We start from the raw sequence: 25,174 nt of genomic DNA on the forward strand, positions 1-25,174 counted from the left end.
TGTCCCTCTGATAGTGCGGCACTCCCTCAGTACTGACCCACCTACAGTGCGGCACTCCCTCAGTACTGACCCACCTACAGTGCGGCACTCCCTCAGTACTGTCCTCTCACAATGTGGCACACCCTTAGCACTAACCCTCCAACAGTGCGGCACTCCCTCGGTACTGACCCTCTGACAGTGCGGCACTACCTCAGTACTGACCTACCGACAGTGTGGCCCTTCCTCAGCAGTGACCCTTTGACAGTGCGGCACTCCCTCAGTACTGACCCTCTGACAATGTGGCACACCCTTAGCACTGACCCTCCGGCAGTACAGCACTCCCTCAGCACGGACCCCCAAACAGAGCGGCACTCCCTCTATACTGACCCACCGACAGTGTGGCAATTCCTCAGCACTGACCATCCGACAGTGCGGCACTCCCTCAGTACTGATCGCCAAAAAGAGCCACACTCCCTCTATACTGACCCTCCGACAGTGCAGCACACCCTTAGCACTGACCCTCCAGCAGTACAGCTCTCCCTCAGCACGGACCCCCAAACAGAGCGGCACTCCCTCTATACTGACCCACCGACAGTGTGGCAATTCCTCAGCACTGACCCTCCGATAGTGCGGCACTCCCTCAGCACTGTCCCTCTGATAGTGCGGCATTCCCTCAGCACTGACCCTCCGATAATGCAGCACTCCCTCAGCACTGACCCTCCGACAGTGTGGCACACCCTCAGCACTGACGATACGACAGTGTGGCGCTCCCTCAGCACTGACCCTCCAACAGTGCGGCACTCACTCAGCACTGACCCTCCAACAGTGCGGCACTCCCTCAGCACTGACCCTGCAACAGTGTGTCACTGCCACGGCACTGACCCTCCAACAGTGCAGCATTCCCTCAGTACTGACCCTCCAATAGTGCGGCACTCCCTCAGCACTGTCCCTCTGATAGTGCGGCACTCCCTCAGCACTGACCTTCCGATAATGCAGCACTCCCTCAGCACTGACCCTCCGACAGTGTGGCGCTCCCTCAGCACTGACCCTCCAACAGTGCGGCACTCACTCAGCACACACCCTCTGACAATGTGGCACACCCTTAGCACTAACCCTCCAACATTACGGCACTCCCTCAGTACTGACCCTCCAACAGTGCGGCACTCCCTCAGTACTGACCTACCAACAGTGTGGCACTCCCTCAGCACTGACCCTCTGACAATGTGGCATACCCTTAATACTGACCTTCCGAAGAGTGCAGCACTCCCTAGCACTGACTCTCCACCAGTGCGGCATTCCCTCAGTCCTGACCCAGCAACACTGCGTCACTGCCTGCGCACTGACCCTTCACAGTGCAGCATTCCCTCAGTACTGACCCTCTGAGAGTGCGGCACTCCCTCAGCACTGACCCTCCGATAGTGCGGCACTCTCTCAGCACTGACTCTCCACCAGTGCGGCACTCTCACAGAACTGACCCTCCGATAGTGCGGCACTCCCTCAGTACTGACCCTGCAACAGTGTGTCACTGCTTCGGCACTGACCCTCCAACAGTGCAGCATTCCCTCAGTACTGACCCTCCGATAGTGCGGCACTCCCTCACCACTGTCCCTCTGATAGTGCGGCACTCCCTCAGCACGGACCCTCTGATAGTGCGGCACTCCCTCAGCACTGACCCTCCGATAATGCGGCACTCTCACAGCACTGACCCTCCGACAGTGTGGCACACTCTCAGCACTGACCCACCGACAGTGTGGCACTTCCTCAGCACTGATCCACAAAAAGAGCCGCACTCCCTCTATACTGACCCTCCGACAGTGTAGCACACCCTTAGCACTGACCCTCCAATAGTGCGGCACTCTCGCAGTACTGACCCGCTGACAATGTGGCACACCTTTAGCACTGTCCCTCCGACAGTGTGACACTCCCTCAGCACTGACCCTCCAACAGTGCGGCACTCCCTCAGCACTCACCCACTGACAGTGTGGCACTCCCTCAGCGCTAACACTCCAACAGAGTGGCACTCCCTCAGCGCTAACCCTCCAACAGTGCGGAACACCATCAGCACTGACCCTGCATCAGTGTGTCACTGCCTCGGCACTGACCCTCCAACAGTGCAGCATTCCCTCCGTACTGACCCTCCGATAGTGCGGCATTGCCTCAGCACTGTCCCCCTGATAGTGCGGCACTCCCTCAGCACTGACCCTCCGATAATGCAGCATTCTCACAGCACTGACCCTCCGACAGTGTGGCACACCCTCAGCACTGACCCTCCGACAGTGTGGCACTCCCTCAGCACTGACCCTCCAACAGTGCGGCACTCCCTCAGCGCTAACCCACTGACAGTGTGGCATTCCCTCAGCACTGACCCTCCAACAGTGCGGCACTCCCTCAGCACTCACCCACTGACAGTGTGGCACTCCCTCAGCACTAACCCTCCAACAGAGTGGCACTCCCTCAGCGCTAACCCTCCAACAGTGCGGAACACCATCAGCACTGACCCTGCAACAGTGTGTCACTGCCTCGGCACTGACCCTCCAACAGTGCAGCATTCCCTCAGTACTGACCCTCCGATAGTGCGGCACTCCCTCAGCACTGTCCCTCTGATAGTGCGGCACTCCCTCAGCACTGACCCTCCGATAATGCAGCATTCTCACAGCACTGACCCTCCGACAGTGTGTCACACCCTCAGCACTGACCATACGACAGTGTGGCACTCCCTAAGTACCGACCCCAAAACAGAGCGGCACTCCCTCGGTACTGACCCACCTACAGTACGGCACTCCCACAGCACTGACACTCTGAAAGTGCGGCACTCCCTCAGTACTGATCCACCGACAGTGTGGCACTCCCTCAGCACTGAACCTCCAACAGTGCGGCACACCCTCAGTACCGACCCCCAAACAGAGCGGCACTCCCTCTATACTGACCCACCGACAGTGTGGTACTTCCGCAGCACTGACCCTCAAAAAGTGCAGCACTCCCTCAATACTGACCCCCCAAAAAAAGCCGCACTCCTCTATCCTGACCCTCCGACAGTGCGGCACTCCCTCAGTACTGACCCACCTACAGTGCGGCACTCCCTCAGTACTGACCCACCTACAGTGCGGCACTCCCTCAGCACTGACCCTGCAACAGTGTGTCACTGCCTCGGCACTGACCCTCCAACAGTGCAGCATTCCCTCAGTACTGACCCTCCGATAGTGCGGCACTCCCTCAGCACTGTCCCTCTGATAGTGCGGCACTCCCTCAGCACTGACCCTCCGATAATGCAGCACTCCCTCAGCACTGACCCTCCGACAGTGTGGCACACCCTCAGCACTGACCATACGACAGTGTGGCGCTCCCTCAGCACTGACCCTCCGATAATGCAGCACTCCCTCAGTACTGACCCTCTGACAGTGCGGCACTACCTCAGTACTGACCTACCGACAGTGTGGCCCTCCCTCAGCAGTGACCCTTTGACAGTGCGGCACTCCCTCAGTACTGACCCTCTGACAATGTGGCACACCCTTAGCACTGACCCTCCGGCAGTACAGCACTCCCTCAGCACGGACCCCCAAACAGAGCGGCACTCCCTCTATACTGACCCACCGACAGTGTGGCAATTCCTCAGCACTGACCCTCCGACAGTGCGGCACTCCCTCAGTACTGACCGCCAAAAAGAGCCACACTCCCTCTATACTGACCCTCCGACAGTGCAGCACACCCTTAGCACTGACCCTCCGATAGTGCGGCACTCCCTCAGCACTGTCCCTCTGATAGTGCGGCACTCCCTCAGCACTGACCCTCCGATAATGCAGCACTCCCTCAGCACTGACCCTCCGACAGTGTGGCACACCCTCAGCACTGACCATACGACAGTGTGGCGCTCCCTCAGCACTGACCCTCCAACAGTGCGGCACTCACTCAGCACTGACCCTCCAACAGTGCGGCACTCCCTCAGCACTGACCCTGCAACAGTGTGTCACTGCCTCGGCACTGACCCTCCGACAGTGCAGCATTACCTCAGTACTGACCCTCCGATAGTGCGGCACTCCCTCAGCACTGTCCCTCTGATAATGCAGCACTCCCTCAGCACTGACCCTCCGACAGTGTGGCACACCCTCAGCACTGACCATACGACAGTGTGGCGCTCCCTCAGCACTGACCCTCCAACAGTGCGGCACTCCCTCAGTACTGACCTACCAACAGTGTGGCACTCCCTCAGCACTGACCCTCTGACAATGTGGCATACCCTTAATACTGACCTTTGGAAGAGTTCAGCACTCCCTAGCACTGACTCTCCACCAGTGCGGCATTCCCTCAGTACTGACCCAGCAACAGTGCGTCACTGCCTGCGCACTGACCCTTCATAGTGCAGCTTTCCCTCAGTAGTGACCCTCTGAGAGTGCGGCACTCCCTCAGCACTGACCCTCCGATAGTGCGGCACTCCCTCAGCGCTAACCCTCCAACAGTGCGGAACACCATCAGCACTGACCTGCAACAGTGTGTCACTGCCTCGGCACTGACCCTCCAACAGTGCAGCATTCCCTCAGTACTGAACCTCCGATAGTGTGGCACTCCCTCAGCACTGTCCCTCTGATAGTACGGCACTCCCTCAGCATTGACCCTCCGATAATGCAGCATTCTCACAGCACTGACCCTCCGACAGTGTGGCACACCCTCAGCACTGACCATACGACAGAGCGGCACTCCCTCGGTACTGACCCACCTACAGTACGGCACTCCCACAGCACTGACACTCTGAAAGTGCGGCACTCCCTCAGTACTGATCCACCGACAGTGTGGCACTCCCTCAGCACTGAACCTCCAACAGTGCGGCACACCCTCAGTACCGACCTCCAAACAGAGCGGCACTCCCTCTATACTGACCCACCGACAGTGTGGTACTTCCGCAGCACTGACCCTCAAAAAGTGCAGCACTCCCTCAATACTGACCCCCCAAAAAAAGCCGCACTCCTCTATCCTGACCCTCCGACAGTGCGGCACTCCCTCAGTACTGACCCACCTACAGTGCGGCACTCCCTCAGTACTGACCCACCTACAGTGCGGCACTCCCTCAGCACTGACACTCAGACAGTGCGGCACTCCCTCAGTACTGACCCTCTGACAATGTGGTACACCCTTAGCACTAACTCTCCAACAGTGCGGCACTCCCTCAGTACTGACCCTCTGACAGTGCGGCACTACCTCAGTACTGACCTACCGACAGTGTGGCCCTCCCTCAGCAGTGACCCTTTGACAGTGCGGCACTCCCTCAGTACTGATCCTCTGACAACGTGGCACACCCTTAGCACTGACCCTCCGGCAGTACAGCACTCCCTCAGCACGGACTCCCAAACGGAGCGGCACTCCCTCTATACTGACCCTCCGACAGTGTGGCAATTCCTCAGCACTGACCCTCCGACAGTGCGGCACTCCCTCAGTACTGACCCCCAAAAAGAGCCGCACTCCCTCTATACTGACCCTCCGACAGTGCAGCACACCCTTAGCACTGACCCTCCGATAGTGCGGCACTCCCTCAGCACTGTCCCTCTGATAGTGCGGCACTCCCTCAGCACTGACCCTCCGATAATGCGGCACTCCCTCAGCACTGACCATACGACAGTGTGGCACAACATCTGCACTGACCATACGACAGTGCGGCACTCACTCAGCACTGACCCTCTGACAATGTGGCACACCCTTAGCACTAACCCTCCAACTGTGCGGCACTCCCTCAGTACTGATGCTCCGATAGTGCGGCACTCCCTCAGTACTGACCCTGCAACAGTGTGTCACTGCTTTGGCACTGACCCTCCAACAGTGCAGTATTCCCTCAGTACTGACCCTCCGATAGTGCAGCACTCCCTCAGCACTGTCCCTCTGTTAGTGCGGCATTCTCACAGCACTGACCCTCCGACAGTGTGGCACACCCTCAGCACTGACCATACGACAGTGTGGCGCTCCCTCAGCACTGACCCTCCAACAGTGCGGCACTCACTCAGCACTGACCCTCTGACAATATGGCACACCCTTAGCACTAACCCTCCAACATTGCGACACTCCCTCAGTACTGACCCTCCAACAGTGCGGCACTCCCTCAGTACTGACCTACCAACAGTGTGGCACTCCCTCAGCACTGACCCTCTGACAATGTGGCATACCCTTAATACTGACCTTCCGAAGAGTGGAGCAGTCCCTCGCACTGACTCTCCACCAGTGCGGCATTCCCTCAGTACTGACCCAGCAACAGTGCATCACTGCCTGCGCACTGACCCTTCACAGTGCAGCATTCCCTCAGTACTGACCCTCTGAGAGTGCAGCACTCCCTCAGCACTGACCCTCCGATAGTGCGGCACTCTCTCAGTATTGACCTTCTGACAATGTGGCACACCCTTAGCACTAACCCTCCAACAGGGCGGCACTCCCTCAGCACTGACCCTCCGATAGAGCAGCACTCCTTCAGCACTGACCCTCCATTGTGCGGCACTCTCACAGCACTGACTACCTCAGTACTGACCCTCTGACAATGTGGCACTCCCTTAACACTGATGCTCCGACAGTGCGGCATTCCCTCAGCACTGACCCTCTGAAAGTGCGGCACTCCCTCAGCACTGACCCTCTGAAAGTGCTGCACTCCCTCAGCACTGACCCTCCGACAGTGCAGCACCCCTTCAGCACTCACCCATTGACAGTGTGGCATTCCTCAGCGCTAACCCTCCATCAGTGCGGAACACCCTCAGCACTGACCATCCAACAGTGTGGCACTCCCTCGATATTGACTCTCCGACAGTGCGGCACTCTCTCAGCACTGACCCCAAAACGGAGCGCCACTCACTCTATACTGACCCTCCGACAGTGTGGCACTCCCTCAGCACTGACCCTCCAAAGGTGCGGCACTCCCACAGTACCAACCCCAAAACAGAGCGGCATTCCCTCAGTACTGACCCACCTACAGTGCGGCACTCCTTCAGTACTGATCCACCGCCAGTGTGGCACTTCCTCAGCACTGATCCCCAAAAAGAGCCGCACTCCCTCTATACTGACCCTCCGACAGTGCAGCACACCCTTAGCACTGACCCTCCAATAGTGCGGCACTCCCGCAGTACTGACCCACTGACAATGTGGCACACCTTTAGCACTGACCCTCCGACAGTGTGGCACTCCCTCAACACTGACCCTCCAACAGTGCGGCACTCCCTCAGCACTCACCCACTGACAGTGTGGCACTCCCTCAGCGCTAACCCTCCAACAGAGTGGCACTCCCTCAGCGCTAACCCTCCAACAGTGCGGAACACCATCAGCACTGACCCTGCAACAGTGTGTCACTGCCTCGGCACTGACCCTCCAACAGTGCAGCATTCCCTCAGTACTGATCCACCGACAGTGTGGCACTCCCTCAGCACTGAACCTCCAACAGTGCGGCACACCCTCAGTACCGACCTCCAAACAGAGCGGCACTCCCTCTATACTGACCCACCGACAGTGTGGTACTTCCGCAGCACTGACCCTCAAAAAGTGCAGCACTCCCTCAATACTGACCCCCCAAAAAAAGCCGCACTCCTCTATCCTGACCCTCCGACAGTGCGGCACTCCCTCAGTACTGACCCACCTACAGTGCGGCACTCCCTCAGTACTGACCCACCTACAGTGCGGCACTCCCTCAGCACTGACACTCAGACAGTGCGGCACTCCCTCAGTACTGACCCTCTGACAATGTGGTACACCCTTAGCACTAACTCTCCAACAGTGCGGCACTCCCTCAGTACTGACCCTCTGACAGTGCGGCACTACCTCAGTACTGACCTACCGACAGTGTGGCCCTCCCTCAGCAGTGACCCTTTGACAGTGCGGCACTCCCTCAGTACTGATCCTCTGACAACGTGGCACACCCTTAGCACTGACCCTCCGGCAGTACAGCACTCCCTCAGCACGGACTCCCAAACGGAGCGGCACTCCCTCTATACTGACCCTCCGACAGTGTGGCAATTCCTCAGCACTGACCCTCCGACAGTGCGGCACTCCCTCAGTACTGACCCCCAAAAAGAGCCGCACTCCCTCTATACTGACCCTCCGACAGTGCAGCACACCCTTAGCACTGACCCTCCGATAGTGCGGCACTCCCTCAGCACTGTCCCTCTGATAGTGCGGCACTCCCTCAGCACTGACCCTCCGATAATGCGGCACTCCCTCAGCACTGACCATACGACAGTGTGGCACAACATCTGCACTGACCATACGACAGTGCGGCACTCACTCAGCACTGACCCTCTGACAATGTGGCACACCCTTAGCACTAACCCTCCAACTGTGCGGCACTCCCTCAGTACTGATGCTCCGATAGTGCGGCACTCCCTCAGTACTGACCCAGCAACAGTGCGTCACTGCCTGCGCACTGACCCTTCACAGTGCAGCATTCCCTCAGTACTGACCCTCTGAGAGTGCAGCACTCCCTCAGCACTGACCCTCCGATAGTGCGGCACTCTCTCAGTATTGACCTTCTGACAATGTGGCACACCCTTAGCACTAACCCTCCAACAGGGCGGCACTCCCTCAGCACTGACCCTCCGATAGAGCAGCACTCCTTCAGCACTGACCCTCCATTGTGCGGCACTCTCACAGCACTGACTACCTCAGTACTGACCCTCTGACAATGTGGCACTCCCTTAACACTGATGCTCCGACAGTGCGGCATTCCCTCAGCACTGACCCTCTGAAAGTGCGGCACTCCCTCAGCACTGACCCTCTGAAAGTGCTGCACTCCCTCAGCACTGACCCTCCGACAGTGCAGCACCCCTTCAGCACTCACCCATTGACAGTGTGGCATTCCTCAGCGCTAACCCTCCATCAGTGCGGAACACCCTCAGCACTGACCATCCAACAGTGTGGCACTCCCTCGATATTGACTCTCCGACAGTGCGGCACTCTCTCAGCACTGACCCCAAAACGGAGCGCCACTCACTCTATACTGACCCTCCGACAGTGCGGCACTCCCTCAGCACTGACCCTCCAAAGGTGCGGCACTCCCACAGTACCAACCCCAAAACAGAGCGGCATTCCCTCAGTACTGACCCACCTACAGTGCGGCACTCCTTCAGTACTGATCCACCGCCAGTGTGGCACTTCCTCAGCACTGATCCCCAAAAAGAGCCGCACTCCCTCTATACTGACCCTCCGACAGTGCAGCACACCCTTAGCACTGACCCTCCAATAGTGCGGCACTCCCGCAGTACTGACCCACTGACAATGTGGCACACCTTTAGCACTGACCCTCCGACAGTGTGGCACTCCCTCAACACTGACCCTCCAACAGTGTGGCACTCCCTCAGCACTCACCCACTGACAGTGTGGCACTCCCTCAGCGCTAACCCTCCAACAGAGTGGCACTCCCTCAGCGCTAACCCTCCAACAGTGCGGAACACCATCAGCACTGACCCTGCAACAGTGTGTCACTGCCTCGGCACTGACCCTCCAACAGTGCAGCATTCCCTCAGTACTGACCCTCCGATAGTGCGGCACTCTCTCAGCACTGTCCCTCTGATAGTGCGGCACTCCCTCAGCACTGACCCTCCGATAATGCAGCATTCTCACAGCACTGACCCTCCGACAGTGTGGCACACCCTCAGCACTGACCATACGACAGTGTGGCACTCCCTCAGTACCGACCCCAAAACAGAGCGGCACTCCCTCGGTACTGACCCACCTACAGTACGGCACTCCCTCAGCACTGACACTCTGAAAGTGCGGCACTCCCTCAGTACTGATCCACCGACAGTGTGGCACTCCCTCAGCACTGACCCTTTGACAGTGCGGCACTTACTCAGTACTGACCCTCTGAAAATGAGGCACACCCTTAGCACTGACCTTCCGACACTGACCCTTTGACAGTGTGGCACTCCCTCAGTACTGACCCGCTGACAAATGTGGCACACCTTTAGTACTGACCATATGACAGTGTGGCACTCCCTCAGTACTGACCCTCCAACAGTGCGGCACTCCCTCAGCACTCACCCACTGACAGTGTGGCACTCCCTCAGCGCTAACCCTCCAACAGTGCGGAACACCCTCAGCACTGACCCTGCAACAGTGTGTCACTGCCTCGGCACTGACCCTCCAACAGTGCAGCATTCCCTCAGTACTGACCCTCTGATAGTGCGGCACTCCCTCAGCACTGACCCTCCGATAATGCGGCACTGCCTCAGCACTGACCCTCCGACAGTGTGGCACACCCTCAGCACTGACCATACGACAGTGTGGCACTCCCTCAGCACTGACCCTCCAACAGTGTGGCACTCATTCAGCACTGACCCTCCAACAGTGTGGCACTTCCTCAGCACTCACCCACTGACAGTGCGGCACTCCCTCAGCACTGACCCTCCAACAGTGTGGCACTTCCTCAGCACTCACCCACTGACAGTGCAGCACTCCTTCAGTACTGACCCTCCGAACGGTGCAGCACTCTCTCTGCACTGACTCTTCACCAGTGCGGCACTCTCACAGAACTCACTCCCTCAGCACTGACCCTGCGACAGTGTGGCACTCCCTCGATATTGACCCTCCGACAGTGCGGCACTCTCTCAGCACTGACCCCCAAACGGAGCGCCACTCACTCTATACTGACCCTCCGACAGAGTGGCACTCCATCAGCACTGACCCTCCAAAGGTGCGGCACTCCCTCAGTACCAACTCCAAAACACAGCGGCACTCCTTCAGTACTGACCCACCTACAGTGTGGCACTCCCTCAGCACTGACACTCTGAAAGTGCGGCACTCCCTCAGTACTGATCCACCGACAGTGTGGCAGTCCCTCAGCACTGACTCTTTGACAGTGCGCACTCCCTCAGTACTGACCCTCTGACAATGTGGCACACCCTTAGCACTGACCCTCCAACAGTGCGTCACTCCCTCAGTACTGGCCCTCTGACAGTGTGGCACTCTCTCAGCACTGACCATACGACAGTGTGGCACTCCCTTAGTACTGACCCACCTACAGTGCGGCACTTTCTCAGCACTGACTCTCCAACAGTGTGGCACTCCCTCAGTACTGATCCACCGAGAGTGTGGCACTCCCTCAGCACTGACCATACGACAGTGTGGCACTCCCTCAGCACTGACCCTCCAACAGTGTGGCACTCCCTCAGTATTGATCCACTGACAATGTGGCACACCCTTAACACTGACCCTCCAACAGTGCAGCATTCCCTCAGTACTGACCCTCTGATAGTGCGGCACTCCCTCAGCACTGACCCTCCGATAATGCGGCACTGCCTCAGCACTGACCCTCCGACAGTGTGGCACACCCTCAGCACTGACCATACGACAGTGTGGCACTCCCTCAGCACTGACCCTCCAACAGTGTGGCACTCATTCAGCACTGACCCTCCAACAGTGTGGCACTTCCTCAGCACTCACCCACTGACAGTGCGGCCCTCCCTCAGCACTGACCCTCCAACAGTGTGGCACTTCCTCAGCACTCACCCACTGACAGTGCAGCACTCCTTCAGTACTGACCCTCCGAACGGTGCAGCACTCTCTCTGCACTGACTCTTCACCAGTGCGGCACTCTCACAGAACTCACTCCCTCAGCACTGACCCTGCGACAGTGTGGCACTCCCTCGATATTGACCCTCCGACAGTGCGGCACTCTCTCAGCACTGACCCCCAAACGGAGCGCCACTCACTCTATACTGACCCTCCGACAGAGTGGCACTCCATCAGCACTGACCCTCCAAAGGTGCGGCACTCCCTCAGTACCAACTCCAAAACACAGCGGCACTCCTTCAGTACTGACCCACCTATAGTGTGGCACTCCCTCAGCACTGACACTCTGAAAGTGCGGCACTCCCTCAGTACTGATCCACCGACAGTGTGGCACTCCCTCAGCACTGATACTCTGAAAGTGCGGCACTCCCTCAGTACTGATCCACCGACAGTGTGGCAGTCCCTCAGCACTGACTCTTTGACAGTGCGGCACTCCCTTAGTACTGACCCTCTGACAATGTGGCACACCCTTAGCACTGACCCTCCGAAAGTGCCTCGCACCCTCAGCACTGACCCCCAAACTGAGCGGCACTCCCTCTATACTGACCCACCGACAGTGTGGTACTTCCTCAGCATTGACCCTCCAAAAGTGCTGCATTCCCTCAGTACTGACCCCCAAAAAAAGCCGCACTCCCTTTTTCCTGACCCTCCGACAGTGCGGCACTCCCTCAGCACTGAGTCTCCGAATGTACGGTACTCCCTCAGTACTGACCCACCTACAGTGCGGCACTCCCTCAGCACTGACACTCTGACAGTGCGGCACACCGTCAGTACTGACCCTCTGACAATGTGGCACACCCTTAGCACTGACCCTCCAACAGTGCAGCACTCCCTTAGCACTCACCCATTGACAGTGTGGCACTCCCTCAGCGCTAACCCACCATCAGTGCGGAATACCCTCAGCACTGACCCTCCAACAGTGTGGCACTCCCTCAGCACACACCTGCTGACAGTGTGGCACTCCCTCAGCACTGATGCTCCAACAGTGCGGCACTCCCACAGCACTCACCCACTGACAGTGCAGCACTCCTTCAGTACTGACCCTCCGATAGTGCGACACTCCCTCAGTACTGACCCAGCAACAGTGTGTCACTGCCTCGGCACTGACCCTCCAACAGTGCAGCACTCCCTAAGTACTGATCCACCGACAGTGCGGCACTCCCTCAGTACTTATCCACCGACAGTGTGGCACTTCCTCAGCACTGATCCACAAAAAGAGCCGCACTCCCTCTATACTGACCCTCCGACAGTGCTGCACACCCTTAGCACTGACCCTCCAATAGTGCGGCACTCCTGCAGTACTTACCCGCTGACAATGTGGCACACCTTTAGCACTGACCCTCCGACAGTGTGGCGCTCCCTCAGCACTGACCCTCCAACAGTGCGGCACTCCCTCAGCACTCACCCACTGACAGTGTGGCACTCCCTCAGCGCTAACCCTCCAACAGAGTGGCACTCCCTCAGCGCTAACCCTCCAACAGTGCGGAACACCATCAGCACTGACCCTGCAACAGTGTGTCACTGCCTCGGCACTGACCCTCCAACAGTCCAGCAATCCCTCGGTACTGACCCTCCGATAGTGCGGCATTGCCTCAGCACTGTCACTCTGATAGTGCGGCACTCCCTCAGCACTGACCCTCCGATAATGCAGCATTCTCACAGCACTGACCCTCCGACAGTGTGGCACACCCTCAGCACTGACCATACGACAGTGTGGCACTCCCTCAGTACCGACCCCAAAACAGAGCGGCATCTCTCGGTACTGACCCACCTACAGTACGGCACTCACTCAGCACTGATACTCTGAAAGTGCAGCACTCCCTCAGTACTGATCCACCGACAGTGTGGCACTCCCTCAGCACTGACCCTTTGATAGTGCGGCACTCCCTCAGTACTGACCCTCTGACAATGAGGCACACCCTTAGCACTGACCTTCCGACAGTGCAGCGCTCCCTCAGCACTGACCTCCAAACAGAGCGGCACTCCCTCCATACTGACCCACCGACAGTGTGGTACTTCCGCAGCACTGACCCTCCAAAAGTGCAGCACTCCCTTAATACTGACCCCCCAAAAAAGCCGCACTCCTCTATCCTGACCCTCCGACAGTGCGGCACTCCCTCAGTACTGACACTCTGACAGTGCGGCACTCCCTCAGCACTCACCCACTGACAGTGCGGCACTCCCTCAGCACTGACACTCTGACAGTGCGGCACTCCCTCAGCACTCACCCACTGACAGTGCAGCACTCCTTCAGCACTGACCCTCCATTGTGCGGCACTCTCACACCACTGACTCCCTCAGTACTGACCCTCTGACAATGTGGCACTCCCTTAACACTGACGCTCCGACAATGCGGCATTCCCTCAGCACTGACCCTCTGAAAGTGCTGCACTCCCTCAGCACTGACCCTCTGAAAGTGCTGCACTCCCTCAGCACTGACCCTCCAACAGTGCAGCACCCCTTCCGCACTCATCCATTGACATTGTGGCATCCTTCAGCGCTAACCCTCCATCAGTGCGGAACACCCTCAGCACTGACCATCCAACACTGCGGCACTCCCTCAGCACTCACCCTCTAAAAGTGCGGCAATCCCTCAGCACTGACCCTGAGACAGTGTGGCACTCCCTCGATATTGACCCTCCGACAGTGCAGCACTCTCTCAGCACTGACCCCCAAACAGAGCGCCACTCACTCTATACTGACCCTCCGACAGTGTGGCACTCCCTCAGCGCTGACCCTCTGATAGTGCGGCACTCCCTCAGCACTGACCCTCCGATAATGCGGCACTCTCACAGCACTGACCCTCCGACAGTGTGGCACACTCTCAGCACTGACCCTCCAACAGTGCGGCACTCCCTCAGCACTCACCCACTGACAGGATGGCACTCCCTCAGCACTGACCCTCCAACAGTGTGGCACTCCCTCAGCACACACCTGCTGACAGTGTGGCACTCCCTCAGCACTGATGCTCCAACAGTGCGGCACTCCCACAGCACTCACCCACTGACAGTGCAGCACTCCTTCAGTACTGACCCTCCGATAGTGCGACACTCCCTCAGTACTGACCCAGCAACAGTGTGTCACTGCCTCGGCACTGACTCTCCAACAGTGCAGCACTCCCTAAGTACTGATCCACCGACAGTGCGGCACTCCCTCAGTACTTATCCACCGACAGTGTGGCACTTCCTCAGCACTGATCCACAAAAAGAGCCGCACTCCCTCTATACTGACCCTCCGACAGTGCTGCACACCCTTAGCACTGACCCTCCAATAGTGCGGCACTCCTGCAGTACTTACCCGCTGACAATGTGGCACACCTTTAGCACTGACCCTCCGACAGTGTGGCACTCCCTCAGCACTGACCCTCCAACAGTGCGGCACTCCCTCAGCACTCACCCACTGACAGTGTGGCACTCCCTCAGCGCTAACCCTCCAACAGAGTGGCACTCCCTCAGCGCTAACCCTCCAACAGTGCGGAACACCATCAGCACTGACCCTGCAACAGTGTGTCACTGCCTCGGCACTGACCCTCCAACAGTCCAGCAATCCCTCGGTACTGACCCTCCGATAGTGCGGCATTGCCTCAGCACTGTCACTCTGATAGTGCGGCACTCCCTCAGCACTGACCCTCCGATAATGCAGCATTCTCACAGCACTGACCCTCCGACAGTGTGGCACTCCCTCAGTACCGACCCCAAAACAGAGCGGCACTCCCTCGGTACTGACCCACCTACAGTACGGCACTCACTCAGCACTGATACTCTGAAAGTGCAGCACTCCCTCAGTACTGATCCACCGACAGTGTGGCACTCCCTCAGCACTGACCCTTTGACAGTGCGGCACTCCCTCAGTACTGACCCTCTGACAATGAGGCACACCCTTAGCACTGACCTTCCGACAGTGCAGCACTCCCTCAGCACTGACCTCCAAACAGAGCGGCACTCCCTCTATACTGACCCACCGACAGTGTGGTACTTCCGCAGCACTGACCCTCAAAAAGTGCAGCACTCCCTTAATACTGACCCCCCAAAAAAGCCGCACTCCTCTATCCTGACCCTCCGACAGAGCGGCACTCCCTCAGTACTGACCCACCTACAGTGCGGCACTCCCTCAGTACTGACCCACCTACAGTGCGGCACTCCCTCAGCACTGACACTCTGACAGTGCGGCACTCCCTCAGCACTCACCCACTGACAGTGCAGCACTCCTTCAGTACTGACCCTCCGATAGTGCGGCACTCCGTCAGCACTGACCCTCCGTTGTGCGGCACTCTCACAGCACTGACTCCCTCAGTACTGACCCTCTGACAATGTGGCACTCCCTTAACACTGACGCTCCGACAATGCGGCATTCCCTCAGCACTGACCCTCTGAAAGTGCTGCACTCCCTCAGCACTGACCCTCCAACAGTGCAGCACCCCTTCCGCACTCACCCATTGACATTGTGGCATCCTTCAGCGCTAACCCTCCATCAGTGCGGAACACCCTCAGCACTGACCATCCAACACTGCGGCACTCCCTCAGCACTCACCCTCTAAAAGTGCGGCAATCCCTCAGCACTGACCCTGAGACAGTGTGGCACTCCCTCGATATTGACCCTCCGACAGTGCAGCACTCTCTCAGCACTGACCCCCAAACAGAGCGCCACTCACTCTATACTGACCCTCCGACAGTGTGGCACTCCCTCAGCGCTGACCCTCCAAAGGTGCGGCACTCCCTCAGTACCGACCCCAAAACAGAGCAGCACTCCCTCAGTACTGACCCACTGACAGTGTGGCACTTCCTCAGCACTGATCCACCGACAGTGCAGCATTCCCTCAGTACTGACCCTCCGATAGTGCGGCACTCCCTCAGCACTGTCCCTCTGATAGTGCGGCACTCCCTCAGTACTGACCCTCCGATAGTGCGGCACTCCCTCAGCACTGTCCCTCAGATAGTGTGGCACACCCTCAGCACTGACCATACGACAGTGTGGCACTCCCTCAGTACCGACCCCAAAACAGAGCGGCACTCCCTCAGTACTGACCCGCTGACAAATGTGGCACATCTTTAGTACTGACCATACGACAGTGTGGCACTCCCTCAGTACTGACCCTCCAACAGTGCAGCACTCCCTCAGCACTCACCCACTGACAGTGTGGCACTCCCTCAGCGCTAACCCTCCAACCGTGCGGAACACCCTCAGCACTGGCCCTGCAACAGTGTGTCACTGCCTCGGCACTGACCCTCCAACAGTGCAGCATTCCCTCCGTACTGACCCTCCGATAGTGCGGCACTCCCTCAGCGCTGTCCCTCTGATAGTGCGGCACTCCCTCAGCACTGACCCTCCGATAATGCGGCACTCCCTCAGCACTGACCCTCCGACAGTGTGGCACAACATCTGCACTGACCTCACGACAGTGCGGCATTCCCTCAGCACTGACCCTCCAACAGTGTGGCACTCCCTCAGCACTCACCCACTGACAGTGCGGCACTCCCTCAGCACTGACCCTCCAACAGTGTGGCACTTCCTCAGCACTCACCCACTGACAGTGCAGCACTCCTTCAGTACTGACCCTCCGAACGGTGCAGCACTCTCTCTGCACTGACTCTTCACCAGTGCGGCACTCTCACAGAACTCACTCCCTCAGCACTGACCCTGCGACAGTGTGGCACTCCCTCGATATTGACCCTCCGACAGTGCGGCACTCTCTCAGCACTGACCCCCAAACGGAGCGCCACTCACTCTATACTGACCCTCCGACAGAGTGGCACTCCATCAGCACTGACCCTCCAAAGGTGCGGCACTCCCTCAGTACCAACTCCAAAACACAGCGGCACTCCTTCAGTACTGACCCACCTACAGTGTGGCACTCCCTCAGCACTGACACTCTGAAAGTGCGGCACTCCCTCAGTACTGATCCACCGACAGTGTGGCAGTCCCTCAGCACTGACTCTTTGACAGTGCGCACTCCCTCAGTACTGACCCTCTGACAATGTGGCACACCCTTAGCACTGACCCTCCAACAGTGCGTCACTCCCTCAGTACTGGCCCTCTGACAGTGTGGCACTCTCTCAGCACTGACCATACGACAGTGTGGCACTCCCTTAGTACTGACCCACCTACAGTGCGGCACTTTCTCAGCACTGACTCTCCAACAGTGTGGCACTCCCTCAGTACTGATCCACCGAGAGTGTGGCACTCCCTCAGCCCTGACCATACGACAGTGTGGCACTCCCTCAGCACTGACCCTCCAATAGTGCGGCACTCCCTCAGCACTCACCCACTGACAGTGTAGCACTCCCTCAGCACTGACCCTCCAACAGTGTGGCACTCCCTCAGTACTGATCCACTGACAATGTGGCACACCCTTAACACTGACGCTCCAACAGTGCGGCACTCCCTCAGCACTCACCCTCTGAAAGTGCGGCACTCCCTCAGTATTGACCCCGTGACAGTGCAGCACTCCCTCAGCACTCACCCATTGACAGTGTGGCACTCCCTCAGCGCTAACCCTCCATCAGTGCGGAACACCCTCAGCACTGACCCTCCAACAGTGTGGCACTCCCTCAGTACTGATCCACTGACAATGTGGCACACCCTTAACACTGACGCTCCAACAGTGCGGCACTCCCTCAGCACTCACCCTCTGAAAGTGCGGCACTCCCTCAGTATTGACCCTGTGACAGTGCAGCACTCCCTCAGCACTCACCCATTGACAGTGTGGCACTCCCTCAGCGCTAACCCTCCATCAGTGCGGAACACCCTCAGCACTGACCCTCCAACAGTGTGGCACTCCTTCTATACTGACCCTCCGACAGTGCAGCACTCCCTCAGTACTGACCCTCCGAATGTGCAGCACTCCCTCAGTACTGACCGTCCGATAGTGTGGCACTCCCTCAGCACTGACCCTTTGACAGTTCGGCATCCCTCAGTACTGACTCTCTGACAAAGTGGCACACCCTTAGCACTAACCCTCCAACAGTGCGGTGCTCCCTCTACTGACCTACCGACAGTGTAGCACTCCCTCAGCACTGACCCATTGACAGTGCGGCACTCCCTCAGTACTGACCCTCTGACAATGTGGCACACCCTTAGCACTGACCATCCGACAGTGCTGCACTCCCTCAGCACTGAGCCTCCGAATGTGCGGCACTCCCTTAGTACTGACCCACCTACAGTGCGGCACGTTCTCAGCACTGACCCCCAAACAGAGCAGCACTCCCTCTATACTGACCCTTCGACTGTGTGGCACTCCCTCAGCACTGACCCTCCAACAGTGCATCATTCCCTCAGTACTGACCCTCCGATAGTGCGGCACTCCCTTAGCACTGACCCTGCCACAGTGCATCACTGCTTCGCCACTGACTCTCCAACAGTGCAGCATTTCCTCAGCACTAACCCTCCGATAGTGCGGCACTCCCTTAGCACTGACTGTCCGACAGTGCAGCACTCTCTCTGCACTGACTCTCCACCAGTGCGGCATTAACTCAGTACTGACCCTCCGACAGTGTGGCACTCCCTCAGTACTGACCCTTGACAGTTCGGCATCCCTCAGTACTGACTCTCTGACAATGTGGCACACCCTTAGCACTAACCCTCCAACAGTGTGGCACTCCCTCAGCACTGACCCTTTGACAGTGCGGCACTCCCTCAGTACTGACCCTCTGACAATGTGGCACACCCTTAGCAGTGACCCACCGACAGTGCTGCACTCCCTCAGCACTGAGCCTCCGACAGTGCGGCACTCCCTCAGTACTGACCCACCTACAGTGCGGCACGTTCTCAGCACTGACCCCCAAACAGAGCAGCACTCCCTCTATACTGACCCTCCGACTGTGTGGCACTCCCTCAGCACTGACCCTCCAACAGTGCAGCATTCCCTCAGTACTGACCCTCCGATAGTGCGGCACTCCCTTAGCACTGACCCTGCCACAGTGTGTCACTGCCTCGGCACTGACTCTCCAACAGTGCAGCATTTCCTCAGCACTGACCCTCCGATAGTGCGGCACTCCCTTAGCACTGACCCTCCGATAGTGCGGCACTCCCTTAGCACCGACTGTCCAACAGTGCAGCACTCTCTCTGCACTGACTCTCCACCAGTGCGGCATTACCTCAGTACTGACCCTCCAACAGTGCGTCACTGCCTCGGGACTGACCCTCCAGCAGTGCAGCATTCCCTCAGTACTGACCCTCCGATAGTGCAGCACTCTCACAGCACAGCCCCTCCGATAGTGCGGCACACACTCAGCACTGACCCTCTGACCGTGTGGCACTCCGTCTGCACCGACCCTCTGACAGTCCAGCACTCCCTCAGTACTGACCCTCCAAATGTGTGGCACTCCCTCAGCAGTCACCCTCCGACAGTGTGGCACTCCCTCAGTACTGACCCTCCAAATGTGTGGCACTCCCTCAGCAGTCACCCTCCAACAGTGTGGCACTCCCTCAGCGCTAACCCTCCATCAGTGCGGAACACCCTCAGCACTGACCCTCCAACAGTGTGGCAGTCCCTCGATATTGCCCCTCCGACAGTGCGGCACTCCCTCAGCACTGACACCCAAACGGAGCGTCACTCCCTCTATACTGACCCTCCGACAGTGTGGCACTCCCTCAGCACTGACCCTTTGACAGTTCGGCATCCCTCAGTACTGACCTACCGACAGTGTGGCACTCCCTCAGTACTGACCCTCTGACAGTGCAGCACTACCTCAGTACTGACCTACCGACAGTGTGGCACTCCCTCAGCACTGACACATTGACAGTGCGGCACTCCCTCAGTACTGACCCTCTGACAATGTGTCACACCATTAGCACTGACCCTCCAACAGTGCGGCACTCCCTCTATACTGACCCACCGACAGTGTGGCACTTCCTCAGCAGTGACCCTCCTGAGGTGCAGCACTCGCTCAGTACTGATCCCCGAAAAGAGCCACTCTCCCTCTATACTGACCCTCTGACAGTGCAGCACTCCCTCAGTACTGACCCGCTGACAGTGTGGCACTCCCTCAGCACTGAGCGTCTGACAGTGTGGCACTCCCTCAGCACTGACCCTCCAACAGTGCAGCACTCCCTCAGCACTCACCCACTGACAGCGTGGCACTCCCTCAGCACTGACCCCCAAACAGTGTGGCACTGCCTCGGCACTGACCCTCTAACAGTGCAGCATTCCCTCAGTACTGAACCTCCGATAGTGCGGCACTCCCTCACCACTGACCCTCTGACAGTGCGGCACTCCCTCAGCACTGACCCTCCGATAGTGCGGCACTCTCACAGCACTGACCCTCCGATAGTGCGGCACTCCCTCAGTACTGACCTTCTGACAATGTGGCACTCCCTCAGTACTGACCCAACGACAGTGTGGCACTCCCTCAGCACTGACCCTTTGACAGTGCGACACTCCCTCAGTACTGATCCTCTGACAGTGTGGCACACCCTTAGCACTGACCCTCCGACAGTGTAGCACTACCTCAGCACTGACCTCCAAATAGAGCGGCACTCACTCTATACTGACCCACTGACAGTGTGACACTTCCTCAGCACTGACCCTCCTAAAGTGCAGCACTCCCTCAGTACTGACCCCCAAAAAGAGCCGCACTCCCTCTATTCTGACCCTCCCACAGTGCAACACACCCTTAGCACTAACTCTCCGACAGTGCGGCACTCCCTCAGTACTGACCCTCTGACAATGTGGTACACCCTTAGCACTGACCCTCCAACAGTGCGGCACTCCCTCAGTACTGACCCTCCGACAGTGCGGCAGTCCCTCAGTACTGACCCACCAACAGTGTGGCACTTCCTTAGCACTGACCCTCTGACAGTGTGATTCTCCCTCAGCACTGATCCTCTGACAGTGCAGCACTCCTGCAGCATTGACTCTCCGACTGTGGCACTCCCTCAGTACTGACCATACGACAGTGTGGCACTCCCTCAGCATTGTCCGTCTGACAATGCGACACTCCCTCAGCACTGATGCTCTGACAGCATGGCACTCCCTCAGTACTGACCCTCAGACAGTACGGCACTCCCTCAGCATTGATCCTCCGTGAGTGCGGCAGTCCCCCAGCATTGACCCTCCACCAGTGCTGCATTCCCTCAGCATTGACCCTCTGACAGTGTGGCGCTCCCTCTGGACTGACCCTCTGCCTCAGAATTAGCTCTGAACCACACAACCACTGATCCAAAGGTGAGCATGTTCCATACACATTCCCATCTGCACCTCCTCACACTCACATACACACCCACTGCTTTACCTTTGGAAAGACAACTGATCCCTCTGGAACAGCCCGCAGTGTAACTGTTGAGGTGTCAATATTCCGCAGGTAATCGTAAAAAGCAGGGTCTGTTGTCGGTGGCAGCACAGTCTGCAGAAAATCGATGTCTGTGACAAAAAGCAGAAATACACCCTTACTGAGGTGTGAAACATGTTGCTGAATCTTTCCTTCTTGCGCTCATCAGGACCCCCTGCAAGAGTGCCACATTTCAAACAATCAGAAGCTTTTGTGCCACAGGAGGAAAGTGAGCTGATTGGTTGGAAAGTGAAAGTGATTGGCTGAGGTGTTGCCATGGACAAGCTAAGGAAGAGCTCTCGCCTCAAGGATAATTGAACAAAAGGCCTGGACATTACTTGAGAACGATGTCCAGGGAATGATTCCCTGCGTCTGAACAGATGTCACTGTGAGACGTTATCCTGGAATTATTTCTTTTGAATTTCCTGTGAGTGGTACCAGAGGCTGGAAGCACTAATGTCTGACGGTGATCTGAGTGAAGAATTGAAATCACAGACATCCTGAAGTTTGTGTTCCGAGCGGGAGCAGTGCGTGAGGAGCTCACTCAAGTTCCTTGTCACATTCCAATGAGGAGGAAGCCTCAGGCCTGATCTGTCCTATTCCACCGTTAATGGCCATGCCTTCAGCGGACCAACCTCTGAAACTCCACCTCTGAACCCCCCAGCCTCTCTCCCTCTTGCTCCTTCTGCAAGACTTCCCTTCCGGTCATTTCATCACATCATTAGAAATATCTCGGAGGAGGAATAAACCATTCGGACCTATTGAATCTGTCCCAATGTTCAATAAGATTGAGGTTGACCCACGTGTGGCCTTCGCTCCAATTTTCTGATTGTACTTCCGTAACCTCTGACTACCCTTCTCATTGATTGAAACCCTGTTGAACTCACTGCTGAACTTATTAGGGACCTCGCCTTGACTATTCTCGAGAGGAGAATATCAAAGAGGTATGCACCTTGAATAGAGGGTCTTTGTCACCTCCATCTTGTGTGGATTTGGGGGTGTGCCATTTCATCTTATCCAGTGCCTCCTCATTCACAATCCCCCGCAAGATGGATTAACCTCTCTTCTACCCCCTTCCACATCCCACACCCTTCCCCCAGCCAGCTTTGTATCACTGTGACCTTTTGGTGTCAAACCTTGTACAATTGTACTCTTGGAAACCCTGCGGGAGGTGTTACCACACTAAAGGCGCTAGGTAAATACAGGCCATCAGAGACGGCAAACATGATGCTGTTTCTCGGGTGGACTGCGATAAAGTGAGTGCAGTTGGAGGGGGGAGACACTGGGTTCATTTCTGCTTCCACCATTGGGAGCCATTGGGCCTGTAGAAGCCCTGGGTCCTGGGCCTTTCCTAAACCATGTGGCTGTAGCAGCTGACCAGGTCAACCTGCTGAGTTAGCACAAGAACAAACTCAAAGTTACATGCAAGCAGCCATTTGTTTTAACTGATTGTGGTGATTTTCCAAAAGGGATGAGGGGAGAAGCAAATAAGGATATAAAGTGATAATAAGGAGTGTGAGTGGGTGGCGTGGTGAGTAATACACGCACCCCATCCCATCCCATCCCCCCCAACAATCAGTAGGATAGATTCCTGGCTGACACACCCAAAAGACAGTTAGACATGAAAGCAGAAATTAGGCCATTCAGCCCAACAAGTCTGTTCCATCATTCAATCATGGCTATAAGTTTCTCAACCCCATTCTCCCGCTTTCTCCCTGTAACCTTTGATCCCCTTAACAATCAAGAACCTATCTATCTCAGTGTTAAATATCCTCAATGACCCGGCCCCCACAGCCTCCTGTGGTAATGAATCCCACAGATTGCCCACTCTCCGGCTGAAGAAGTTTCTCCTTCTCTCCGTTCTAAAGGGTCTTCCCTTTACGCTAAGGCTGTGCCCTCGGGTCCTTCTGCTATTGGAAACATCTTCCCAACATCCACTCTGTCCAGGCCATTCTGTATATTTCAATTAGATCTGCCCTCATCCTTCTAAACTCCACTGAGTATACACCCAGAGTCCTTAAACGTTCCTCATATGTTAAACTTTTCATTCCTGGGACCATTCTTGTGAACTTCCTCTGAACATGCTCCAGGGTGAATACATCCTTCCTGAAATATGAGACCCAAAACTGCACACAATTCTCCAAATGTGGTCTGACCAGAGCCTTCCAGAGGGTCAGAAGTACATCCTGTTTTTATATTCAAATCCTCGCAAAATAAATGTCATCATTGCATTTGCCTTCCTAACTAATAATTCAACCTGCAAGTTTATTTGGGAGAATCCTGGACTAGAATTCCCAAGTCTCTTTGCGCTTCAGACTTCTGAACTTTCTCCCCATTTTAGAAAATAGTCCATACCTCTTCTTCCTACCAAAGTGCACAACCTCACAGTCTCCCGCATTGTATTCCATTTGTCACTCCTTTTCCCACTCTCCTAACCTGTCTTTTAGATTAGATTCCCTACAGTGTGGAAACAGGCCCTTCGGCCCAAAAAGTTCACACCGACCCTCCGAAGAGTAACCCACCCAGACCCATTTCCCACTGACTACTGTACCTACCACTATGTGGCAATTTAGCATGGCCAAGTCACTCAACCTGCACAACTTTGGACTGTGGGAGGAAACCAGAGCACCCGGAGGAAACCCATGCAGACACAGGGGGGATGTGCAAACTCCACACTGACAGTCGCCCGAGGCTGGAATCAAACCTGGGATCCTGATGCTGTGAGACAGCAATGCTAACCACTGAGCCACCATGCATTCTGTAGCCTCCTCACCTCCTCAATACTATCTGTCCCTCCACCTATCTTTGTATTGTCTGCAAACTTCACCAGAATGTCCTCCGTTCCTTCTCCCGGATCATTAATGGGGAAAGTGAAAAGTTGTGGTCCCAACACTGACCCTTGTGGAACACCACTTGTCACCAGCTGCCATCCTGAGAAGGGCCCTTTTATCCCCACTCTCTGCTTCCTGCCAGACAGCCAAGCTTCTATCCATGCGAGGACCTTGCCTCTAACACCATGGGCCCTTACCTTACTCAGCAGCCTCCTGTGTGGCATCTTGTCAAAGGCCTTCTTGAAGTCCAGATCGATAACATGCATTGGCCTCCTAGGTCTAACCTGCTCATTACCACCTCAAAGAATTCTAACAGATTTGTCAGGCATGACCTCCCCTTGATGAAACTATGCTGACTTTGCCCTATTTCACTATGCACTTCCAAGTTTTCAGAAATCTCATCCTTCACAATGGATTCCAGAATCTTACCCCCAATTGAGGTCAGGCTCATCGGCCTGTAATTTTCCAAGTGCAGTGAGGTTAGCACCACTGCGGTGGCTCCTGAATCCAGAACATCATTGTCAGAGATAGGGACACTACCCCATGCATTACCAGAACTCCAACAGTAACAGTGTT

At 56.7% G+C, this 25,174-nt stretch overlaps 1 protein-coding gene across 3 annotated transcripts in view; it reads right to left on the reverse strand.

The window, feature by feature from the left end:
* The window catches only part of naprt (nicotinate phosphoribosyltransferase), a 78,425-nt gene that overhangs the window by 47,188 nt on the left and 6,063 nt on the right, over positions 1–25,174 (reverse strand). For all 3 annotated transcript variants that reach the window (XM_087986860.1, XM_087986858.1, XM_087986859.1), the window contains exon 2: positions 21,732–21,859. In XM_087986860.1, coding sequence (XP_087842986.1) covers positions 21,732–21,859 — 128 coding nt within the window. The remainder of the gene's footprint in view (positions 1–21,731; positions 21,860–25,174) is intronic.

This window comes from Chiloscyllium plagiosum, unplaced genomic scaffold, assembly GCF_037043375.1.
Source record: "Chiloscyllium plagiosum isolate Xiang-an unplaced genomic scaffold, Cpla_swu_hap1 HiC_scaffold_5, whole genome shotgun sequence".
Taxonomy (NCBI): Eukaryota; Metazoa; Chordata; class Chondrichthyes; order Orectolobiformes; family Hemiscylliidae; genus Chiloscyllium; species Chiloscyllium plagiosum.